This window comes from Myotis lucifugus, unplaced genomic scaffold (assembly GCF_000147115.1).
Source record: "Myotis lucifugus unplaced genomic scaffold, Myoluc2.0 scaffold_323, whole genome shotgun sequence".
In the NCBI taxonomy this organism is placed as follows: domain Eukaryota; kingdom Metazoa; phylum Chordata; class Mammalia; order Chiroptera; family Vespertilionidae; genus Myotis; species Myotis lucifugus.
In genome coordinates, this window is record NW_005871371.1 from 614370 (window position 1) to 632324 (window position 17955).

General features: G+C 42.0%; 1 protein-coding gene across 3 annotated transcripts in view; it reads right to left on the reverse strand.

The window, feature by feature from the left end:
* The window catches only part of USP15 (ubiquitin specific peptidase 15), a 108995-nt gene that overhangs the window by 83919 nt on the left and 7121 nt on the right, over positions 1-17955 (reverse strand). For all 3 annotated transcript variants that reach the window (XR_002832107.1, XM_023764229.1, XM_023764230.1), the window contains exons 2-3: positions 6354-6481; positions 1064-1194 (exon numbers count right to left, since the gene is read on the reverse strand). Coding sequence is in view for 2 of the 3 variants with exons in the window: in XM_023764229.1 (XP_023619997.1) it covers positions 1064-1194; positions 6354-6408 (186 nt within the window). In the remaining variant the exon portion in view is untranslated. The remainder of the gene's footprint in view (positions 1-1063; positions 1195-6353; positions 6482-17955) is intronic.

Below are 17955 nucleotides of genomic sequence, written 5' to 3' on the forward strand. Positions count from 1 at the left end.
TTTTTACTTTAAAGGGGTTATTTTTATAGTAAAAAAAGATGTGCATTTTCAGATTAAAAAAAATTAGATTGCAATGTATTTTTTCAACTTTTATTTTCTTTCTTATTTACTAATTGTTTTGCCAAAAAAGCAGTGCTGCACATTGATTAAGAAAATAGTCAGGCTGCCTTAGTTTGTAAACTGATGTATCTCTAAAAGGCCCTGAATCTTTCTTACTTCTGTTCTCATTTCCTCATTTATAAAATGGAGATAATATTCCTCATAGGGTTTTCTGTGAGGATTAATTTAGTTAATAATGTATAGTAACCCCCTCTTATCCATGGTGGATACATTCCAGGACCCTCAGTGTATGCCTGAAACCATGAATACTAGTACTGAACCTATATATACTATGTTTTTTCCTTTACATACGTACCTATAATAAAATTTATTTATAAATCAGGCATAGTAAGAGATTAACAATAACCAATATAACCTGGGTAAGTGCCAGCAAAATGGAGCAAGAAGGTATGAGCCCTAGCTGGTTTGGTTCAGTGGATAGAGTGTCGGCCCGTGGACTGAAGAGTTCTGGGTTTGATTCTAACCAAGGGAACGTGCCCAGGTTGTGGGCTGGATTCCCAGTGGGGCGTGTGCAGGAGACAGATGATTGGTGATTCTCTCTAATCATTGATGTTTCTATCTCTCTCTCCCTTCCTCTCTGAAATAAAAATAAAATTACAAAAAAGGTGTGAGATTTCAACATGCTATGTAGAATGGCATGCAACTGAAAACTTATGAATTGTTTAATTCTTGAATTTTTCTATTTAATATTTTTGGATCATGGTTAACTATGGGTAACTGAAACCATGTAAAGCAAAACTGTGAGTAAAGAGGGATTACTTTTATGTGCTTGTAACAGTGGCTGGTATATAGTATATGATAGTTGTTATTGCACAGTATACAGTAACATTTTGCTGGTCTTTATCTCAAAGATAATTGACAAGGCTTCACAAGTCACTGAATTAACAATAAAATGTGAATTGTTCAAGAAAAACATTTCTAATCAGTTATTTTTAATATGTACCTTTCGTGCTATTGGTTCCTGACCTTCCATCAATGTATACCAGCTGACCAGTTTATTCCAGCCCTCAGTTGGCAACAGTATGTAATCCAATTCATCAATAAGATGCTCCTTAAGTGATTGGGCATCACCATCTGTAAAAGGAAAAACAAATTCAATACATAAAAAGAAACAACAGTACATACCTCTAAACACTCTGGTTGTATACATCACACATTACTTAAACTCATAAAAACTAATTAAAATATTTAAGTAAGTTCTAAAGAAAGCTCTGAAGAGGCTCACATCTAAATCTATATATTTCAAAATAAACTGTAGCTTTAAAAAGTTCCAATGTTTAACATTAGTGAAGCAACAATGTTTAAAAACATAATTTTTCTTTTATTAGTCTCTAAAAAATATAGTAAGGTATAATTGTTAGCCAAGGGGCCTCAAAAAAAAGTGTTTTCCAAATATTTTCAGTATCAGAGATCTGTCACACGGTAATAGTTGACATTCTAGCATTAGCTGATGAAGGAAAGTCAAAAAACAAATCAATAACCTTTCACAATGACTCCAAAGTACATGGGGCTAGAAACCATGATGGAAATCACAAAAGGGCATCCTGTGAATCAGCTCATTATTCCAGAAGGCCCATAATCTAGAGTCTTTCCTAGAGAAGAGTGGAAGTAGTTTTTCAGATGTGATTCTAATTCTACGATCCACTTTCAAAATTCTGTTTAAACTAAAAATTTATTACAGAGCAGGCCAGAAATCTTGAATTATACCTATATCACATAGTCCTACTTAGAGATTCACTTATTATTATCTGGTCCTTTACATCAATTTTCAAAGTACAGACACAGAAATAGTTTATTAAGTTACAGAGAACATAAAGGGGATTCTCTCATTCTGAGCCAGTCTTACATGATCAAGCATGGAAAACCAAATTGCTCTTGGTAGAATTTCAATAATAAGAACATACTATTCTTATTAGATATAAAAATATAAATTAAGCAAGAAGCAGGAAAAATGCTGAAGGGAATAAGAGAAGGTTATTTATTCTATCTAGGATCACCTCATGGTCGCCACAGAATCATACCAAATTTGAGAAAATATGTTTCATCTAGAGCAGAAATGGAAAATCTCTGGTTTTTATAATATGGACCTCAATAGCAGATGTAAATGAAGTATTACTTTTTAAACTCAGTTTTTTAAACCTTACTTGTCATTTTTAAATTCTTGATGAAAATTGAAATTTGCAACACATTTTCAGAACATTCTGAAGATGATGAGTAATCATCTATGGGTAATGTACTATGATATATAACGCAGCAGATAACCATGTTATTTCAGTCATTCCTCAAAGCAATCCTATAAAATAGGTATTTTCCTTTTAGATTCAAAAATATATTAAGGGAAATTGAGTAACTTGCCCAAGATCATATATCCAGAAAATTGCAGGTATAGTAAAAAATGTTATTATAGAAAATCCTTTTATTTCAATTAATTGTCCACTATTATGAAATATCTCCATTTTTACTAGTAAACAGATTTAGGTATTTTTAACTTGCCCAAGGTCACACAGACAGAAAATTAGTGAGACTGGATTCAAATTCTTTTACTCTATCATCCGTTTTCTTTCACTATAACAAAATGTTTCAAAGAAAACTTAGAAAAAAAAGTTTAAAATTAAGACTTCAATGCTGTTTTCCATTTCGAGAGTTGGAGTAAATGATTTTATTATATACCAGAATGTAAACAGTTATTTGTATCTAGTAGTCAAGATGAAATAATTATTTTTAAAGGGAGAAAACACCCCTAAAAACAAAATAGCTGATATCTGTTACTTTTGTGTTTACTGGTATATAATGGATATACAATAAACTGCACATATTTAAAAAGTACAGTTTGATAAGTTTTGACATATCAATAACAGTGTGAAACCATCACCACTACCAAAATGAACATATCCATCACCTGCAAAGTTTTCCTTGTAGCCTTTTGTAATCTCTCCTTTCTGTCCATCCAAGTCAACCTTCCTATTGTCAGAAAACCACTTATTTGTGCTTTGTATATGAAAATTGTATCTGCTTTCTGCTAACATAGGTAAGTCTGCATTTTCTAGAATCTTAGCTAAAAATACTATGTACTGTTTTATACAGCTTCGTTTATGCTGCATAATTATCTTGAGATCCATTCATGATTTTATGTATCAACAAGAGGCCCGGTGCACAGATTTGTGAACCAATGGGGTTCCTCAGCTTGGCCTGTGCCCTCTTGCAATCTGGGACCCCTCGGGGGATGTCAGACTGCCAGTTTCCACCTGATCCCCACAGGCCAGGCCGAGGGACCCCACTGGTGCATGAATCCGTGCACCAGGCCTCTAGTATGCATATAAGATCTTTGGTGAATCTCTTCCAACCCTCCCCCCTCTCTTCGTTCCCTTGGAGATTCATCAGTATGTTCCATGTTTCCATGCCTGTGCGTTGAGCGCCTGCCCCCTGGTGGTCAGTGTGAGTCATAGCGACCGGTCGACCAGTCATATATATGTGTGTGTGTGTGTGTGTGTGTGTGTGTATTTTTTTTTTCATTCCTTTTAATTGCTCAGTAGGATTTCATTATATAGATATACTAGAGGCCCGGTGCACAAAAATTTGTGCACTCAGGGGGGAGAGGGGGGGTCCCTCAGCCCATCCTGTGCCCTCTCGCAGTCTGGGGACCCCTCAGGAGATAATGACCTGCTGGCTTAGGCTTGCTCCTAGGTGGCAGAGGCCAGGCCCAATCCCTAGGTGCAGCCCCTGGTCGGGCTCAGAGCAGGGCCGATTGGGGAGTTGGGGCGCTGCCCCCTGTCATGCACAGAGCAGCGTGGATCGGGAGGTTGCAATGCCACCCCTAGTCACACTCAAGGTACAGCCGATTGAAGGGTGGGGCACAGCCCCTTGTCACACTCAAGGCAGAGTTGATAGGGAAGTTGCGGCGCCATCCCCTGTCACACACAGAGCAGGGCGGATCAGGGGGTTGGGGCGCTGCCCCCTGTCATGCACAGAGCAGGGCCCATCAGAGGGGTTGGGGCTCCGTACCCTGTCACACACAGAGCAGGGCCGATCAGGGGGTTGGGGAGCTCCCCCCTGTCACTCACAGAGCACGGCCCATCAGGGTGTTGAGGAGCTCCCCCCTGTCATGCACAGAGCAGGGCCCATCAGGGGGTTGAGGAGCTCCCCCCTGTCACTCACAGAGTAGGGCCAATAGGGGAGTTGGGGCACCGCCCCCTGTCACACACAGAACAGGGCGGATCATGGGGTTGGGGCGCCGCCACTGTCACACTCAGGGCAGGGCTGATGGGAAAGTTATGGCTCTACCCTATCACACACAGAGCAGGGCCTGTGGTGGGGGGAGTTGGGGCGCCGCACCCTGTCACACACAGAGCAGGGCCGATCAGGGGGTTGGGGCGCCGCCACTGTCACACTCAGGGCAGGGCTGATGGCAAAGTTATGGCTATACCCTATCACACACAGAGCAGGGCCCGTGGTGGGGGGAGTTGGGGCGCCGCACCCTGTCACACACAGAGCAGGGCCGATCAGGGGGTTGGGGCGCTGCCACTGTCACACTCAGGGCAGGGCCGATGGGGAGGTTATGGCTCTACCCAGTCACCCACAGAGCAGGGCCCGTAGGGGGGGGAGTGGGTTGGGGCGCCACCCTCTATCACCCACAGAGATGGGCCGATCAGGGGGTAGGGGCGCTGCACCCTATCACACACAGAGCTGCAGGGCGATCAGGGGTTTGGGGAGCTCCCCCCTATCAGGCACAGAGCATGGCTGATCAGGGGGTTGGGGCGCCTTCCCCTGTCACACACAGAGCTGCAAGGCGATCAGGGGGTTTGGGCGCTGCCCCCTGTCACGCTTATCCCGGTGTCAGGAGGCCTTGCGGCTCCGCTGATCCCGGTGCCAGGAGGCATATTACCCTTTTACTATATAGAATAGAGGCCTGGTGCACGGGTGGGGGCTGGCTGGTTTGCCCTGAAGGGTGTCCTGGATCAGGGTGGGGGTCCCCACTGGGGTGCCTGGCCAGTTTAGCTGAGGGCCGTTTTAAGGCTGGCGGGTGACTGAAGCTCCCAACCGCTCCTTTTTTTTTTTTTCTTTTTTTATTCTGGGCCAGCTTTAGCTCTGAGGCCTTGGCTGCTGAAAGCAGGTTTCTGGCCTTTGTTTACCTTCTGTATTTGATACAATGTTGCGGTCCGGCTGGCTGAAGCCCGGCTGACTAAAGCGGGTTTCTGGGGTTTGGTTTAACTTCTATATTTGCAACATAGTTGCTTAGAGTTGCAGCTGAGAGGCCGGCAAGTCAGGCGGGGAACGTTGGAGTCCGCAGTCACTGGAGCAAGCAAGCCTCCCTGTTCACTTCAGTGTATGGCTGCCGGCTGCCATCTTGGCTGGCAGTTAATTTGCATATCGCCCTGATTAGCCAATGGGGAGGGTAGCGGTCGTACGCTAATTACCATGTTTCTCTTTTATTAGATAGGATTTGTTTATCCATTCAGCTGTTGATGGGCATTTTGGGTTGTTTCCAGTTTTTTCTATTACAAATAACACTGCTATAAACATTTGTGTACAAGTTTCCATATGAATAAATACTTTCACTTTTCTTGGGTGAATGCCTAAGAATGGAATGGTTGGTTCCTATGGTAAATATTCTTAGTGTTTTAGAAAATCGCCAGACTATATCACTCCCAGAAAGTGTATTAAAGTTCTACTTGCTCCACATCCATGTCAACACTTGGTATGGGGTCAGTCTTTTAAATTTTAATTATTTTCATACATGTATTGTGGTTTTACTCTTCATTTCTTTAATAACTAATAATGTTGAATATCTTTGCATATGCTTTTTGAAAACTTCTCTGGTGGAGCATCTGTTGAAATCTTTGCCCACATTTTCCACTGGGCTTATTAATGCAAAGATCCAAGAATGTAAACATATGTTAGTGCTCCCCAACTTAAAAATGTCTGTATCCATTAGGAAAAACAATATACAACACAACATTCCCCCCAAAATAATAAGGTAGCACTTTCTAACTTACATTCTTCATTTAAAGGTTTAAATAATAAACCTATATTACATCATAAATGAAAAACAAAATTTGTCATGATACAAACTAATTTTAACAGAATAGTCTGAGTTCATTATATCAAATCTACAATACAAAGAAATTTTTAGTTTATCAATATATGTACATTAACATTTTCTGTGTTCCCTACATTGACTATAACATATTTGAAAGAAACACATTTACAATTTGACTGAAAGAAGAAAATAATACCTTTGAGAAGTCCAGAGTTATCAATGGGTCCAGGATATACATTTTGATCTCCCATCTGGTATTTGTCCCAACTGTCAAAGCCAACATATTTTTTCCACTGTTTGAACCAGCGACTATCAACTAGGTACCTAAAAAAGAAAAATTGGTAAAGGAAAACCTGGAACTATAGGAACAGCACAGAAGCTATTTTTGATACAGTAAACCTTCATTTTGCGGACCTCAATTTAACGGACTTTGGATTTTAATGAACAAAATTTCTGGTCTATATGTCATATGTGAAAATTAACACTTTGTTAATTTTCAAATGCTTTTAACCAAGATTTGCTTATAATTAAATTAACAGGTTATTTTTATTATTAATTCACTGTTCTTTTTAATAAATTTTAGCGAACAGGCCATATGTTGGAAAAAAACACTGTAGCAATTTCGCTGACATAAATATTACATATCTACAACTATAGCCTACATATTTAAATCCAAAAGTCACCGCTTATAAATAATGTTCGGTTAATTACTAGCACATAATCACATTGCATCGCCCTCAGTAACTGGTTCTGTTGTCACCTAGCCTGACTTTCTGCAGCAGTTTGAACACATACTGGGTGCGCTAGCCCCAGCCCTGTGCATTTGTTTACTGGGGTGACTGGTGAATGCATGTACTTACTAGATCTATTCATATAAATTTAAAATTACTGTAATACATATAGAAAAGTTTTCTGTGAAATTAAGCTTTTCATTACATACTTAATTTTAATTACACACAAGTCTACATAAGCAAAAATAGATTTTTAAATGCAATATCTCTTCATTAAAATATTTGCCAGCTGAAAATTCTAATGGTAATCATAAAAATCAAAACAAATTTTAAAATGTAATGTGATAAAATATAACAAGAAAAATGGTTCTTTTGCAAAAAACTTACAAATACCATCTGTTAATTACATATGTTTTAGTGTATCTTTTTGGGAATAAGAAAAGCAATTATTAAAGGTTTGCAAGATTGATTATAATTATTATTATCCAAGTTTTTTTTTTAAAAAAACTTAACAAATAATTAGTTTCTTTACCAAAACTGTTAATAACAACTATACTGTCTCCAACTGTTTCTCATACAGTAGTATAATCTACTAGGACAAGCCGGATTGATATATGATTGATTTTTATAAATGTGACACACCAACTATTTAACTATATTCATCTTATTTTAAAAAATTAAAAAAATTAATCCTCATTAGATAACAGTGACAGAAAAAAGTAAAATAATGGTTCTCTAATAAAGAGAGCATAAAAAAAATCATAAGCCTTAAGAACTTTACAAATTTATTCTGACTATATTATACCTACTATGAAATATTGCTTTTGTCACTGGTTCATAATTATTTTAATTCTCTTCCAAAAACATTTTCCCCACATTTAACCAGGTTCAATCACAAACAAACAAAACCAAAAGTAAAGGTTAACAAGACACGTAAACAAGTTTTTAGATCATCATTCTGATGTTTTTGTGCTTACTATATATAGCACTATCAGAATGAAAATCTCTAAAGCAAATACAGCATCCTAACAAAACACCACTATTCTTAAAGAATATTCATCAACAGCTTAATTACTTAAAAGTAAATATGGAAGAAAAAAGTGGATATGGCAGAATTTCTATACATCAATACCCCAAACCCACTATTAGGGTTATGCAAGTAAGAGCCCCCAAATCATAAAATTTGAGATTTATGAGGAAAAAATATTATGAGACTAACTCATAAAAGAATCCTATTTCTAAAATAAAATAGTTTAGATTAGCAATGAGTTTATATGTTAAATTGATAATAAAATTACACTATATTGTATTTCACCCATCAAAAAATTTTTACTTTCTCCTTTGCAATTTAAACAAGTGTTTCAGACATTTTATTTGCTTTCTTTGCAAAAAAGTCACACTAAATGATCTTTCCCTTATTCCATTCATCTTCATTTCTATCAATGTTTCAATTTCACAGTCTTAATTATTTTAATCCTGATATATTTTAAGGCAAGATCCCCCAACTTGTTTGTGTTGCAAATTGTCTTAACTATCTTTGGCCATCTGCTCTTCCATATGAATTTTAGAAACAGCTTATCAAGTTACACACACACACACACACACACACACACACACACAAAACCACCATCAAAAAACAGTTTAAGATTTTTATTGCAATTGTGTTAAAATTTATAGATTAACAATCTATCTATGTATATAAAAGCCTAAGCGACCGAATGACCAGTTGCTATGACATGCACTGACCACCAGGGGGCAGACGCTCAATGCAGGAGCTCCCACAGACAACTTCCTGTGGCCGGCAAACCTCCCGCAGTCCCTCTCTCCATTCGGCCAACCTCCCGCGGTCCTTCCCCCTGGTCAGCCAACCTCCTGTGGTCCCTTCCCCCAGATGGCCAAACCTCCAGCAGTGGCCAACTTCCCACAGCCGCTCCTCTCCGTCAGCCACCCCCCCCCCCCCATCGGCCCCGATCACCTGCGAGGCCAAGGGACCCACCCGTGCATGAATTCGTGCACTGGGCCTCTAGTAATATAATTTAAAATGCAATTTATAAAACTTACTTTAGAAATTATTAGTGGAATGGTATCAAAATTATATTTACTTAAAAGGTATTTCTAAATGATGGGGCTTTATCTCCCCAAGTATCTATATAATAAAAGCCTAAGTGACTGTTATGGTGGAACAACCAGAACAACCAGTTGCTATGATGTGCACTGACCACCAGGTGGCAGACACTCAACACAGGAGCTGCCCCCTGGCGGTCAGTGAGCTCACACACGGGGAGTACCACTCAGCCAGAAGCCAGGTTCACGGCTAGCAAGTGCAGCGGCAGTGGCGGGAGCCTCCCCCACCTCCGTGGCAGCGCTAAGGAGCAGCAAGCCAAGCAGCAAGCAGGCGGGTGGTAAGGAGTGAGGGGTCCTGGACTGCGAGAGGGCACAGGCCGGGCTGAGGGACACCCCCCCCCCCAGTGCACGAATTTTGTGCACCGGGCCTCTAGTTTAATATATTCTTCACAGTTATAGTGGAGGTTTGCACTGAGGAGTGTTCATCTGCTGTCATAACATGGTATTATTATGAGAGGAGACTCTCCCACTTGATGACTATTTGGCTGCTTTCAACACTACCTTTAATTGCAAAGGGGCATCATACTTGTATTACAGACCATCTATATCTTACTTACTGTAGTAAAGAAATACGAGAGAAGTAGAAAAAATGGGGGCATCTGTTACAGAAACAATGTGTAGTCTTCTTAGGTTTACTCACCAAAGACAATATTAGATAAGTAGTCAAATCAAAATTCATTTTAAGACATTTACATAGCCGAAACCGGTTTGGCTCAGTGGATAGAGCGTCGGCCTTCGGACTGAAAGGTCCCAGGTTCGATTCCGGTCAAGGGCATGTATCTGGGTTGCGGGCACATCCCCAGTAGGAGATGTGCAGGAGGCAACTGATCGATGTTTCTCTCTCATCGATGTTTCTAACTCTCTATCTCTCTCCCTTCCTGTCTGTAAATAATCAATAAAATATATTTAAAAAAAAAAAAAAGACATTTACATAGATTTGTTGTACTGTAAAAACTCTACTCCTAATCTATGAAACTGCCAAAATCCCAATTCCTCAACTTGACCTGACAAAAGCCTAGAACAGAACCAAGAGCTCACCAACATTACAAATGAATGAACAAAGACCTGAATTTATACATTCTCAACAACACTCTTAATCCTTGGTATACTCTTAGGGTCCAGATAAGCCCAATTTTAGCTTCTGAGTTTCTTTTTTGAATAGTTATAACTATTTGCAAAGATTGCTATTTCATAACTTTTATTCTTCACAAATAGTCATAACTATTATTTTAGGATGAAAGCTAAATTCTTAACATTGCCTAACAGGTCTTTTTTAAAATAATAATTTAATAAAGCCATAATAATTAAAATTATGATATTTTAATAAAATAATCTACACTAATAAAAGAGAAACATGGTAATTAGCGTACAACCGCTACCCTTCCCATTGGCTAATCAGCATATCCTTATGCAAATTAACTGTCAGCCAAGATGGCGGCCGGCAGCCAGGCAGCTGGAAGCGAACATGAGGCTTGCTTGCTCCAGGGACTGCAGACTCCAACGTTCCCTGCCTGACTTGCCGGCCTCTGAGCTACAACTCTAAGAAACTATGTTGCAAATATAGAAGCTAAACAAAACCCCAGAAAAAAGCTTTCAGCCAGCCGGGATCTCAGAGGTAGAGTTATACATTGTTTCGATTATAGCAGGGGAAGCCTCAGAGCTAGAGCCAGAGCTAAAGCTGGCCCAGAATAAAAAAAAAAAAAAAAAAAGAAAAAGAAAAAAAGGAGTGGTTGGGAGCTTCAGTCAATTGCCACCCTGAAAGCAGCCCTCAGCTCCTCACCCAGACTGGCCAGGCACCCCAGTGGGGACCCCCATCCTGATCCAGGACACCCTTCAGGGCAAACCAGCCGGCCCCCAGGCCTCTATCCTATATAGTAAAAGGGTAATATGCCTCCCAGCACCGGGATCAGCGGAGCTGCGAGGCCTCCTGGCACCGGATCAGCGTGACAGGGGGCAGCGCCCAAACCCCAATTGCCCTGCGGCTCTGTGTGTGACAGGGGGCGGCGCCCCAACTCTCCCCCCCTACGGGCCCTGCTTTGTGTGTGACGGGGTAGAGCCATAACCTCCCCATCGGCCCTGCCCTGAGTGTGACAGTGGCGGCGCCCCAACCGCCTGATCCGCCCTGCTGTGTGGGTGATAGAGGGCGGCGCCCCAACACCCTGATCCACCCTGCTCTGTGTGTGACAGGGGGCGGTGCCCCAACCCCCCTGATGGGCCCTGCAGGGTACGGAGCCCCAACCCCCTGATTGGCCCTGCTCTGTGCGTCACAGGGGGTGGCGCCGCAACCTCCCCATCGACCCTGCCTTGAGTGTGATAGGGGGCGGTGCCCCAACCCCCCAATCAGCCCTACCCTGAGCGTGACTGAGGGTGGCATCGCAACCTCCCAATCCGCCCTGCTCTGTGCATGACAGGGGGCGGCGCCCCAACTCCCCAATCAGCCCTGCTGAGCCCGACCAGGGGCTGCACCTAGGGATTGGGCCTGCCCTCTGCCACCCAGGAGCAGGCCTAAGCCAGGAGGTCGTTATCTCCCGAGGGGTCCCAGACTGCGAGAGGGCACAGGCCAGGCTGAGGGACCCCCCCCTTCCCCCCCGAGTGCACAAATTTTTGTGCACCGGGCCTCTAGTCAACATATAAACCAAGAAGACAAAACCGAGTCCATTAGCAGGGTCAAAGGACACATAAAAATTGAGTATATGATAAAGGAGGTATTATAAATTAAGGTGTTGGAGAGAGAAACTGGCTATGAGAGTTAATTTCAGTTGGATAAACTAGTTTATTAAAGTTAATATGTTAATAATCATATTTCTATGAATAACCATTAAGCACTTAAGCTGTGTGCCAGCACTGAGCCAAAGAATTTACTTTCATTACCTCATTTAATTCTGATAACTTTCTACAAAGTAAGTACTACTACTTTTTAAAAATATATGTATTTTTTATTTGATCTGCTCCTCCGTACCTTTCTTTTTTAAAAAAATATATTTTATTGATTTTTTTACAGAGAGGAAGGGAGAGGGATAGAGAGTTAGAAACATGGATGAGAGAGAAACATCGATCAGCTGCTGCCTGCACACTCCTTACTGGGGATGTGCCCGCAACCAAGGTACATGCCCTTGGCCGGAATCGAACCTGGGACCATTCAGTCCGCAGGCCGACGCTCTATCCACTGAGCCAAACCAGTTAGGGCCCTCCTTACCTTTCTAGTCTCAGCTAGTACCATTTATCTTTGTGCTGAGATCTAGCTACAAGAGCCTTCTTTCTGTTTCTGGACACACATTTTCTGCCTCATGGCTCCTTCTGCCTAGAATATTCTATTGCTCTCAACACCTAGTCTACTATCACCTTATTGAGAGCCTAAATGTCACTTTTTTTGTAGAATCTTTCCATAAGCTTCTATTTCCTCTCAATTTGGGAAAATCTCAAGATTATTACATATCGAAACTCTTTCTTAATTATAGAAATTACTTAATAATAAAATACCTAACATTTGATCTTACTCTTGTGCCAGGCACATACTTTAATACAGTGGTCGGCAAACCGCGGTTCTCGAGCCACATGCGGCTCTTTGGCCCCTTGAGTGTGGCTCTTACACAAAATACCACGTGCGGGTGCGCACGTACAGTGCGATTGAAACTTCGTGGCCCATGCACAGAAGTCAGTTTTTGGAAAGGAGATAGACGAAACAAGTATACAAGACGAGTGTGGATGGGAGAGTTAGAAGGGGTCGACCTCCGCGAATGTACCTCAATCAGATTGAGGATGTTTTTAGCAAAAGCCAGCTTAGGAGTACCCTAATTAAGTTAATAACAATGTACCTACCTATATAGTTTAAGTTTAAAAAATTTGGCTCTCAAAAGAAATTTCAATCGTTGTACTGTTGATATTTGGCTCTGTTGACTAATGAGTTTGCCGACCACTGCTGTAATATATTGGCTCATTTACTCTATCGAAGGAGGTAGGCGTTATTAAAATTTCATAGGCACACAGAAATTAACACCCAAGGTTACAAAGCAAGTGCCAGGCCTGTGATTAAGAAAATGTGAAAAAAAAAAAAAAGAAAGAAAACGTGATATTGGCACTGGGAAAAGCAAAAAAGACCAATGAAAACAGCACAAAGAAACAAAAATCAGAATCATATATGTGAAACTATGACGTATGCCAAAAGCATCACTAACTAGTGGGGAAAGATCTGGCTATGTATTTGAGAAAAAATTAGAGCTCTACCTCCCAGAATCTTTTCTTTTTTTGTTTCTTACCAGCATATAAAAGGACCATTTATTTCCTCCTTTCTTCCCAAACCTCTTCCCATCTCCCATACTTATTTCTTTATCTACTCCCATTTTCTGACTTATCCTTGCAGTCAAGCTTATCCTTCTCCAACCCTCACTTTTTATTTTATTTCTTTAAAAATATTTTTTGAGATTATAGATGCCTCCCCTTTAATCCCCTCATTGCCTCCCTCTTCCTCCCCCACTGACCTGGATTCTGCCCAACCCAGGCCTTCACCACCTTATTGTTTGTGTCCATGGGTTATGCATACTAGTATATGCATATAAGTTCTTTGGTTAATCTCTTCCTGTCCCCACTCTCTTCCCTCTGTGATTCTTCAGTCTGTTCCATGTTCCTTGCCTCTGGTTCTATTTTATTCATCAGTTTATTTTGTTCATTAGATTCCTTGTTCATTTATTTTAATTTTTAGATTCAATTGTTGATATGTGTTTACTGCCATTTTATTATTCATATTTTTACCTTTTTCCTCCTCCTCCTCCTCCTTCTTCTTAAAGAAGACCCTACAACATTTTATGCAATATTGGTTTGGTGAATCCTTTTAGCTTTTTCTTGTCTGGGAAGCTCTTTACATGTCCTTCAATTCTAAATGATAGCTTTGCTCGGTAGAGTAACCTTAGTGTAGGTCCCTGCTTTTAATCACTTTGAATATTTCTTGCCAATCCCTTGTGGCCTAAAAAGTTTCTGTTGAGAAATCAGCTGACAATCTTATGGGTCCTCCCTTGCAGGCAACTAACTGCTTTTCTCTTGCTGCTTTCAAGATTAGCTCTGGCTTTAACCTTTGGCATTTTAATTATGATGTGTCTTGGTGTAGGCCTCTTTGGGTTCATCTTGTTTGACCACTCAGGGAAGCTAACCACTTTCTGGACCTGTATGTCTATTTCTTTCACGTGGTTGGGGAAGTGTTCTGTCATTTTTTTCAAATAGGTTTTCAATTTTTTGCTCCCTTTCTTCTTTTTCCAGCACCCCTATAATGTGAATGTTGGTATGCTTGAAGTTATCCCATAGGCTCCTTATACTATCTTCATATTTTTTGTATTATTTTTTCTTTTTGCTCTTCTGATTGGGTATTTTTTACTTCCTCATGTTCCAAATTGCTGATTTGACTATCATTATCGTCTACTCTACTCTTGATTCCCTATAAATTATTCTTCACTTCACTTAGTGTAGGCTTCATTTGTGAGTGTTCCTTTTTTATGTCATTGATATTCTAAGTTCCTTGAATATTCTTATAACCATTGTTTTGAACTCTGTATATGGTAGTTTGCTTGCTTTCATTTCATTTAGTTCTTCTGGAGATTTCTTCTGTTCTTTCATTTGTGACATTTTTTTGTCTCTGCATTTTGGCTGTCACCCTGCGTTTGTTTCTATGTATTAAGTAGAGCTGATGATATGTTACCTCGAATTGGCAGAGTGGCCTTGTGTATTAGGTGTCCTGTAGAGCCCAGTGACTCAGCCTCCCCAATCACCTGTGTGTGTACTGTCCTGTTGTAGTTGACTCTGCTTACTGTTGGCATCACTAGGAGGGACTGGCCCCCAGGCCAACTGGCTGTGAGGACCAGCTGCAACTACACAGAAGAGCTGCTACGCAGGAGCCACCCCTATGGAGAAGGACTTGCTTCAGTGGGGTTTTGGAGCTGTCTGAGTCTGACCCTTGAGTGTGTTACTCATGGATGTAGTAGGGTTGTGATCTGATGTGGTCTGAAGCTGACCACTGGGTACACTGGCTCTGGGGCCTCCTGGGAGATGCAAAGTCAGCTACTTCCTTGCCCTGCCTGGGGCCACCCAGCATGAGCTACAGAGCGATCTGCAGCTGACTGTTACTTAGGTTGGACTTGGAGTGCCCAGAAGAGGCCAAGCTGTGCACCAAGGCAGGCTGCTGCCAGTGCTGGGCCTGAAGCCTCTTACTGAGAGGTATGAGGCATTCTGAGGCCAGCTGCTGCTTGTTTGAGAGATTTTTTAAAAGTCTGAAGCCTGAGCCAGGGCAAGATATTCATATGGGAAGACCACTGCAGACAGCTTGGGTGGGGCAGCAAATTGGGTGGGGTGGGATCTCAGGGAGTCACCAGCAACAGGGGAACAGTGTGATGGAAGGTCAGATATGGCGCCTGCCAGTCGTCTCTGTGGCAGGGGAGGTCTCAGCATAGGGACAATGGTCTCTGCCAGCACTTTTGTCTGGGAGAAAGCTGCCTCCCAGTTCTTGTCTTGATGCCAAACAATTTAGTTCCTACTTGTATGGATCCTTTCTAGCTGTTGCCCCAGTGCTGGAGCTCAGAGGAAGTGAATCTGAGTAAATCTGTGCACTGGCCCTTTAAGAGAAACACCTGGGACTCCAGTATTCTCCAAGTCACTCAACCACAATTCCCACTGGTTTTTAGAGCCCAAAGGTACAGGGACTTCTCTTCCCAGCACTGGAACCCTGGGCTGAGGGGTCTGGTGTGGGACTGGAACTCCTTACTCTTCACACAGACTTTCCACAGGCAAGATAGCCTTCCCAATTAATAAAACACCACATGTGGGTATCTGACCAGCTGGTTCCATGATTCTGCAAACAGCCTCTGCCCCTCCTACCACTCTCAATGTGGTTTCTTCTTTAATTCTCTAGCTGTGGTACTTCCATTCAGCCAGATTTCAGATGGTTCTGAATGATGGTTTTTCTCTGGGTTAGTTGTAATTTTGATGTGATCTTGGAGGATGTGAGTGCAGAGTTTACCTATGCTGCCATCTTGACTGGAAGAACCCTCATTTTACTCTGCAACTGGGCACCGTAGGTCTTCCTACTCCAATGGGCCCTCAAAAAGGTTCCACAAAGTCACCAGCACTCACCCTAACAAATCCAAAGGATCCATAATTTTATGTACCTTATCAATATTTTTTAGAAAGTGATTCCACTTTTCTTGAGGGAAGGAATACTCCTTTCTTTAAAAAACAAAAACATTCTTTTGCTCTGCTTAAATGTTAGTATTCCACAGAGCTGTTCTCTACTTTCTTCTCTTACTGTTTACACACTCTCATACCAATTATTCCAAAATCTGTATTCCCGGGCCAGTCCCCAAGTTCTTGAACCATATTTCCAATTCCTACTAGTCCATGTCAACTTCGATTTTTCAAACATTTAAACCTTGAGTTGCCAATCATCTCCATAACACCAAATGTATTATTCTCTGATATTTCTTTACTATGTGATGTCATCAGTATTTAACTTCCCAAGCCAGAAACCAGAATTATCTTATATTCCTCCATAATCCCGTAACATCTAGTAATCAAATCTCTCTCCTCTTCATTTTCAGAAAAGTATCTCAGTTTTGTATCTCCTCTTACCCATCATTTTTAGTGGCATAGATTACTGTAACAGCTGCCTAACTTGTCCCTCTGTTTTAAGTTAGCATACTTTTAATTCGTTCTCCATTCTGCTGCCACATTTTCTTTTCTTTTATTTTATAACAAGTTGCCAATAGCACTTTATTTCTTCTTTTAAACATCCTAAACTGCAGAGATTTCTTGGCTCTTTTTGCCCAGACGCAAAGAGCAGGGCAGTGGCACAGGCCATGGGAAGACTGGCAAATGCCTTAAAGTTCTCTGCCTCTGTGATGGCCCTGTCAATTGGGTGGCCAACTTAAGTTCTTCAGCTGAACTGTCTCCCTTCTTGGGGGCCGAGGGCTTCCTTGAGAAGAGTGTGAGCTTGAAGGTTTATTCCTTCAGCCATTCATATCGGCCTGAAGAGACTTGGTGGCCCTGTTCTGCCTCCTCAGATCCACTGACATCCCAATGGTTTGTGGCACCTTTCTATGGATGCCATCCACCCTTAAGCCCTGCTGCTAGCAGTTGGTGTGGTACCTCACCCTGGGGCATCTCACTATGGACTGGATGGGTTAGGGTTAGGGGTCAGGGCACAGTGATGCACTGCATTTTGGCTTGCTGGGCCTTATTCCACGCAGGATGGTTAAACCATGAGGAAATATGCCACTGCCAGTCCTTATGGAGGTGGGACTTTAGGATCATGCCATTTCAGCTGGGTACCAAGGGCTGTTGCCAATGGGGCCTTCTCTAAAGGAGAATGGCCACCAGAAAGGCCATAGACATTTTAAAAACAAACAGAATTGTCACTGCTCTATTTAAATTAAAATTCTAATATCACAAAACAGAATATAAATGCTTTATCTATATATATAAAAGGCTAAGCAATTGTCCAACTGTCTGGTAGGTATGATGCACACTGACCACCAGGGGGCAGACGCTTAATGCAGGAGCTGCCGAGCTGCAATGACTTGGCAGCAGTGGTTCTCAAGTGACAAACCCTGGAACCAGAGAGGAGGGAGCCCGATTCCTTGCAGGGTCACGCGATTCCACTTTCAGCCATGGTTTGTTCCTGGGGCACTGTCGGCCCTGAAGCTGGTTTACGGCACACTTGCATTTGCATTCCACACCCTGTACAACAGCAACTTTGCAGAGTGTCCTCTTGCACTCTGGATCCCCTTAGGGGATGTTGGAGAGCTGGTTTCGGCCCGATCCCCACCGGCCAGGCTGAGGGACCCCACCTGCTGGACGGACCCTGCTCACTCCACAGATGCCCTTCAAGCTGCGGCGCTGCCCCAGGTGCGGCCAGCCAGGGAGGGACCGCGGGAGGTTGGCTCCATGGTGTGTCCAGCCCGTCTC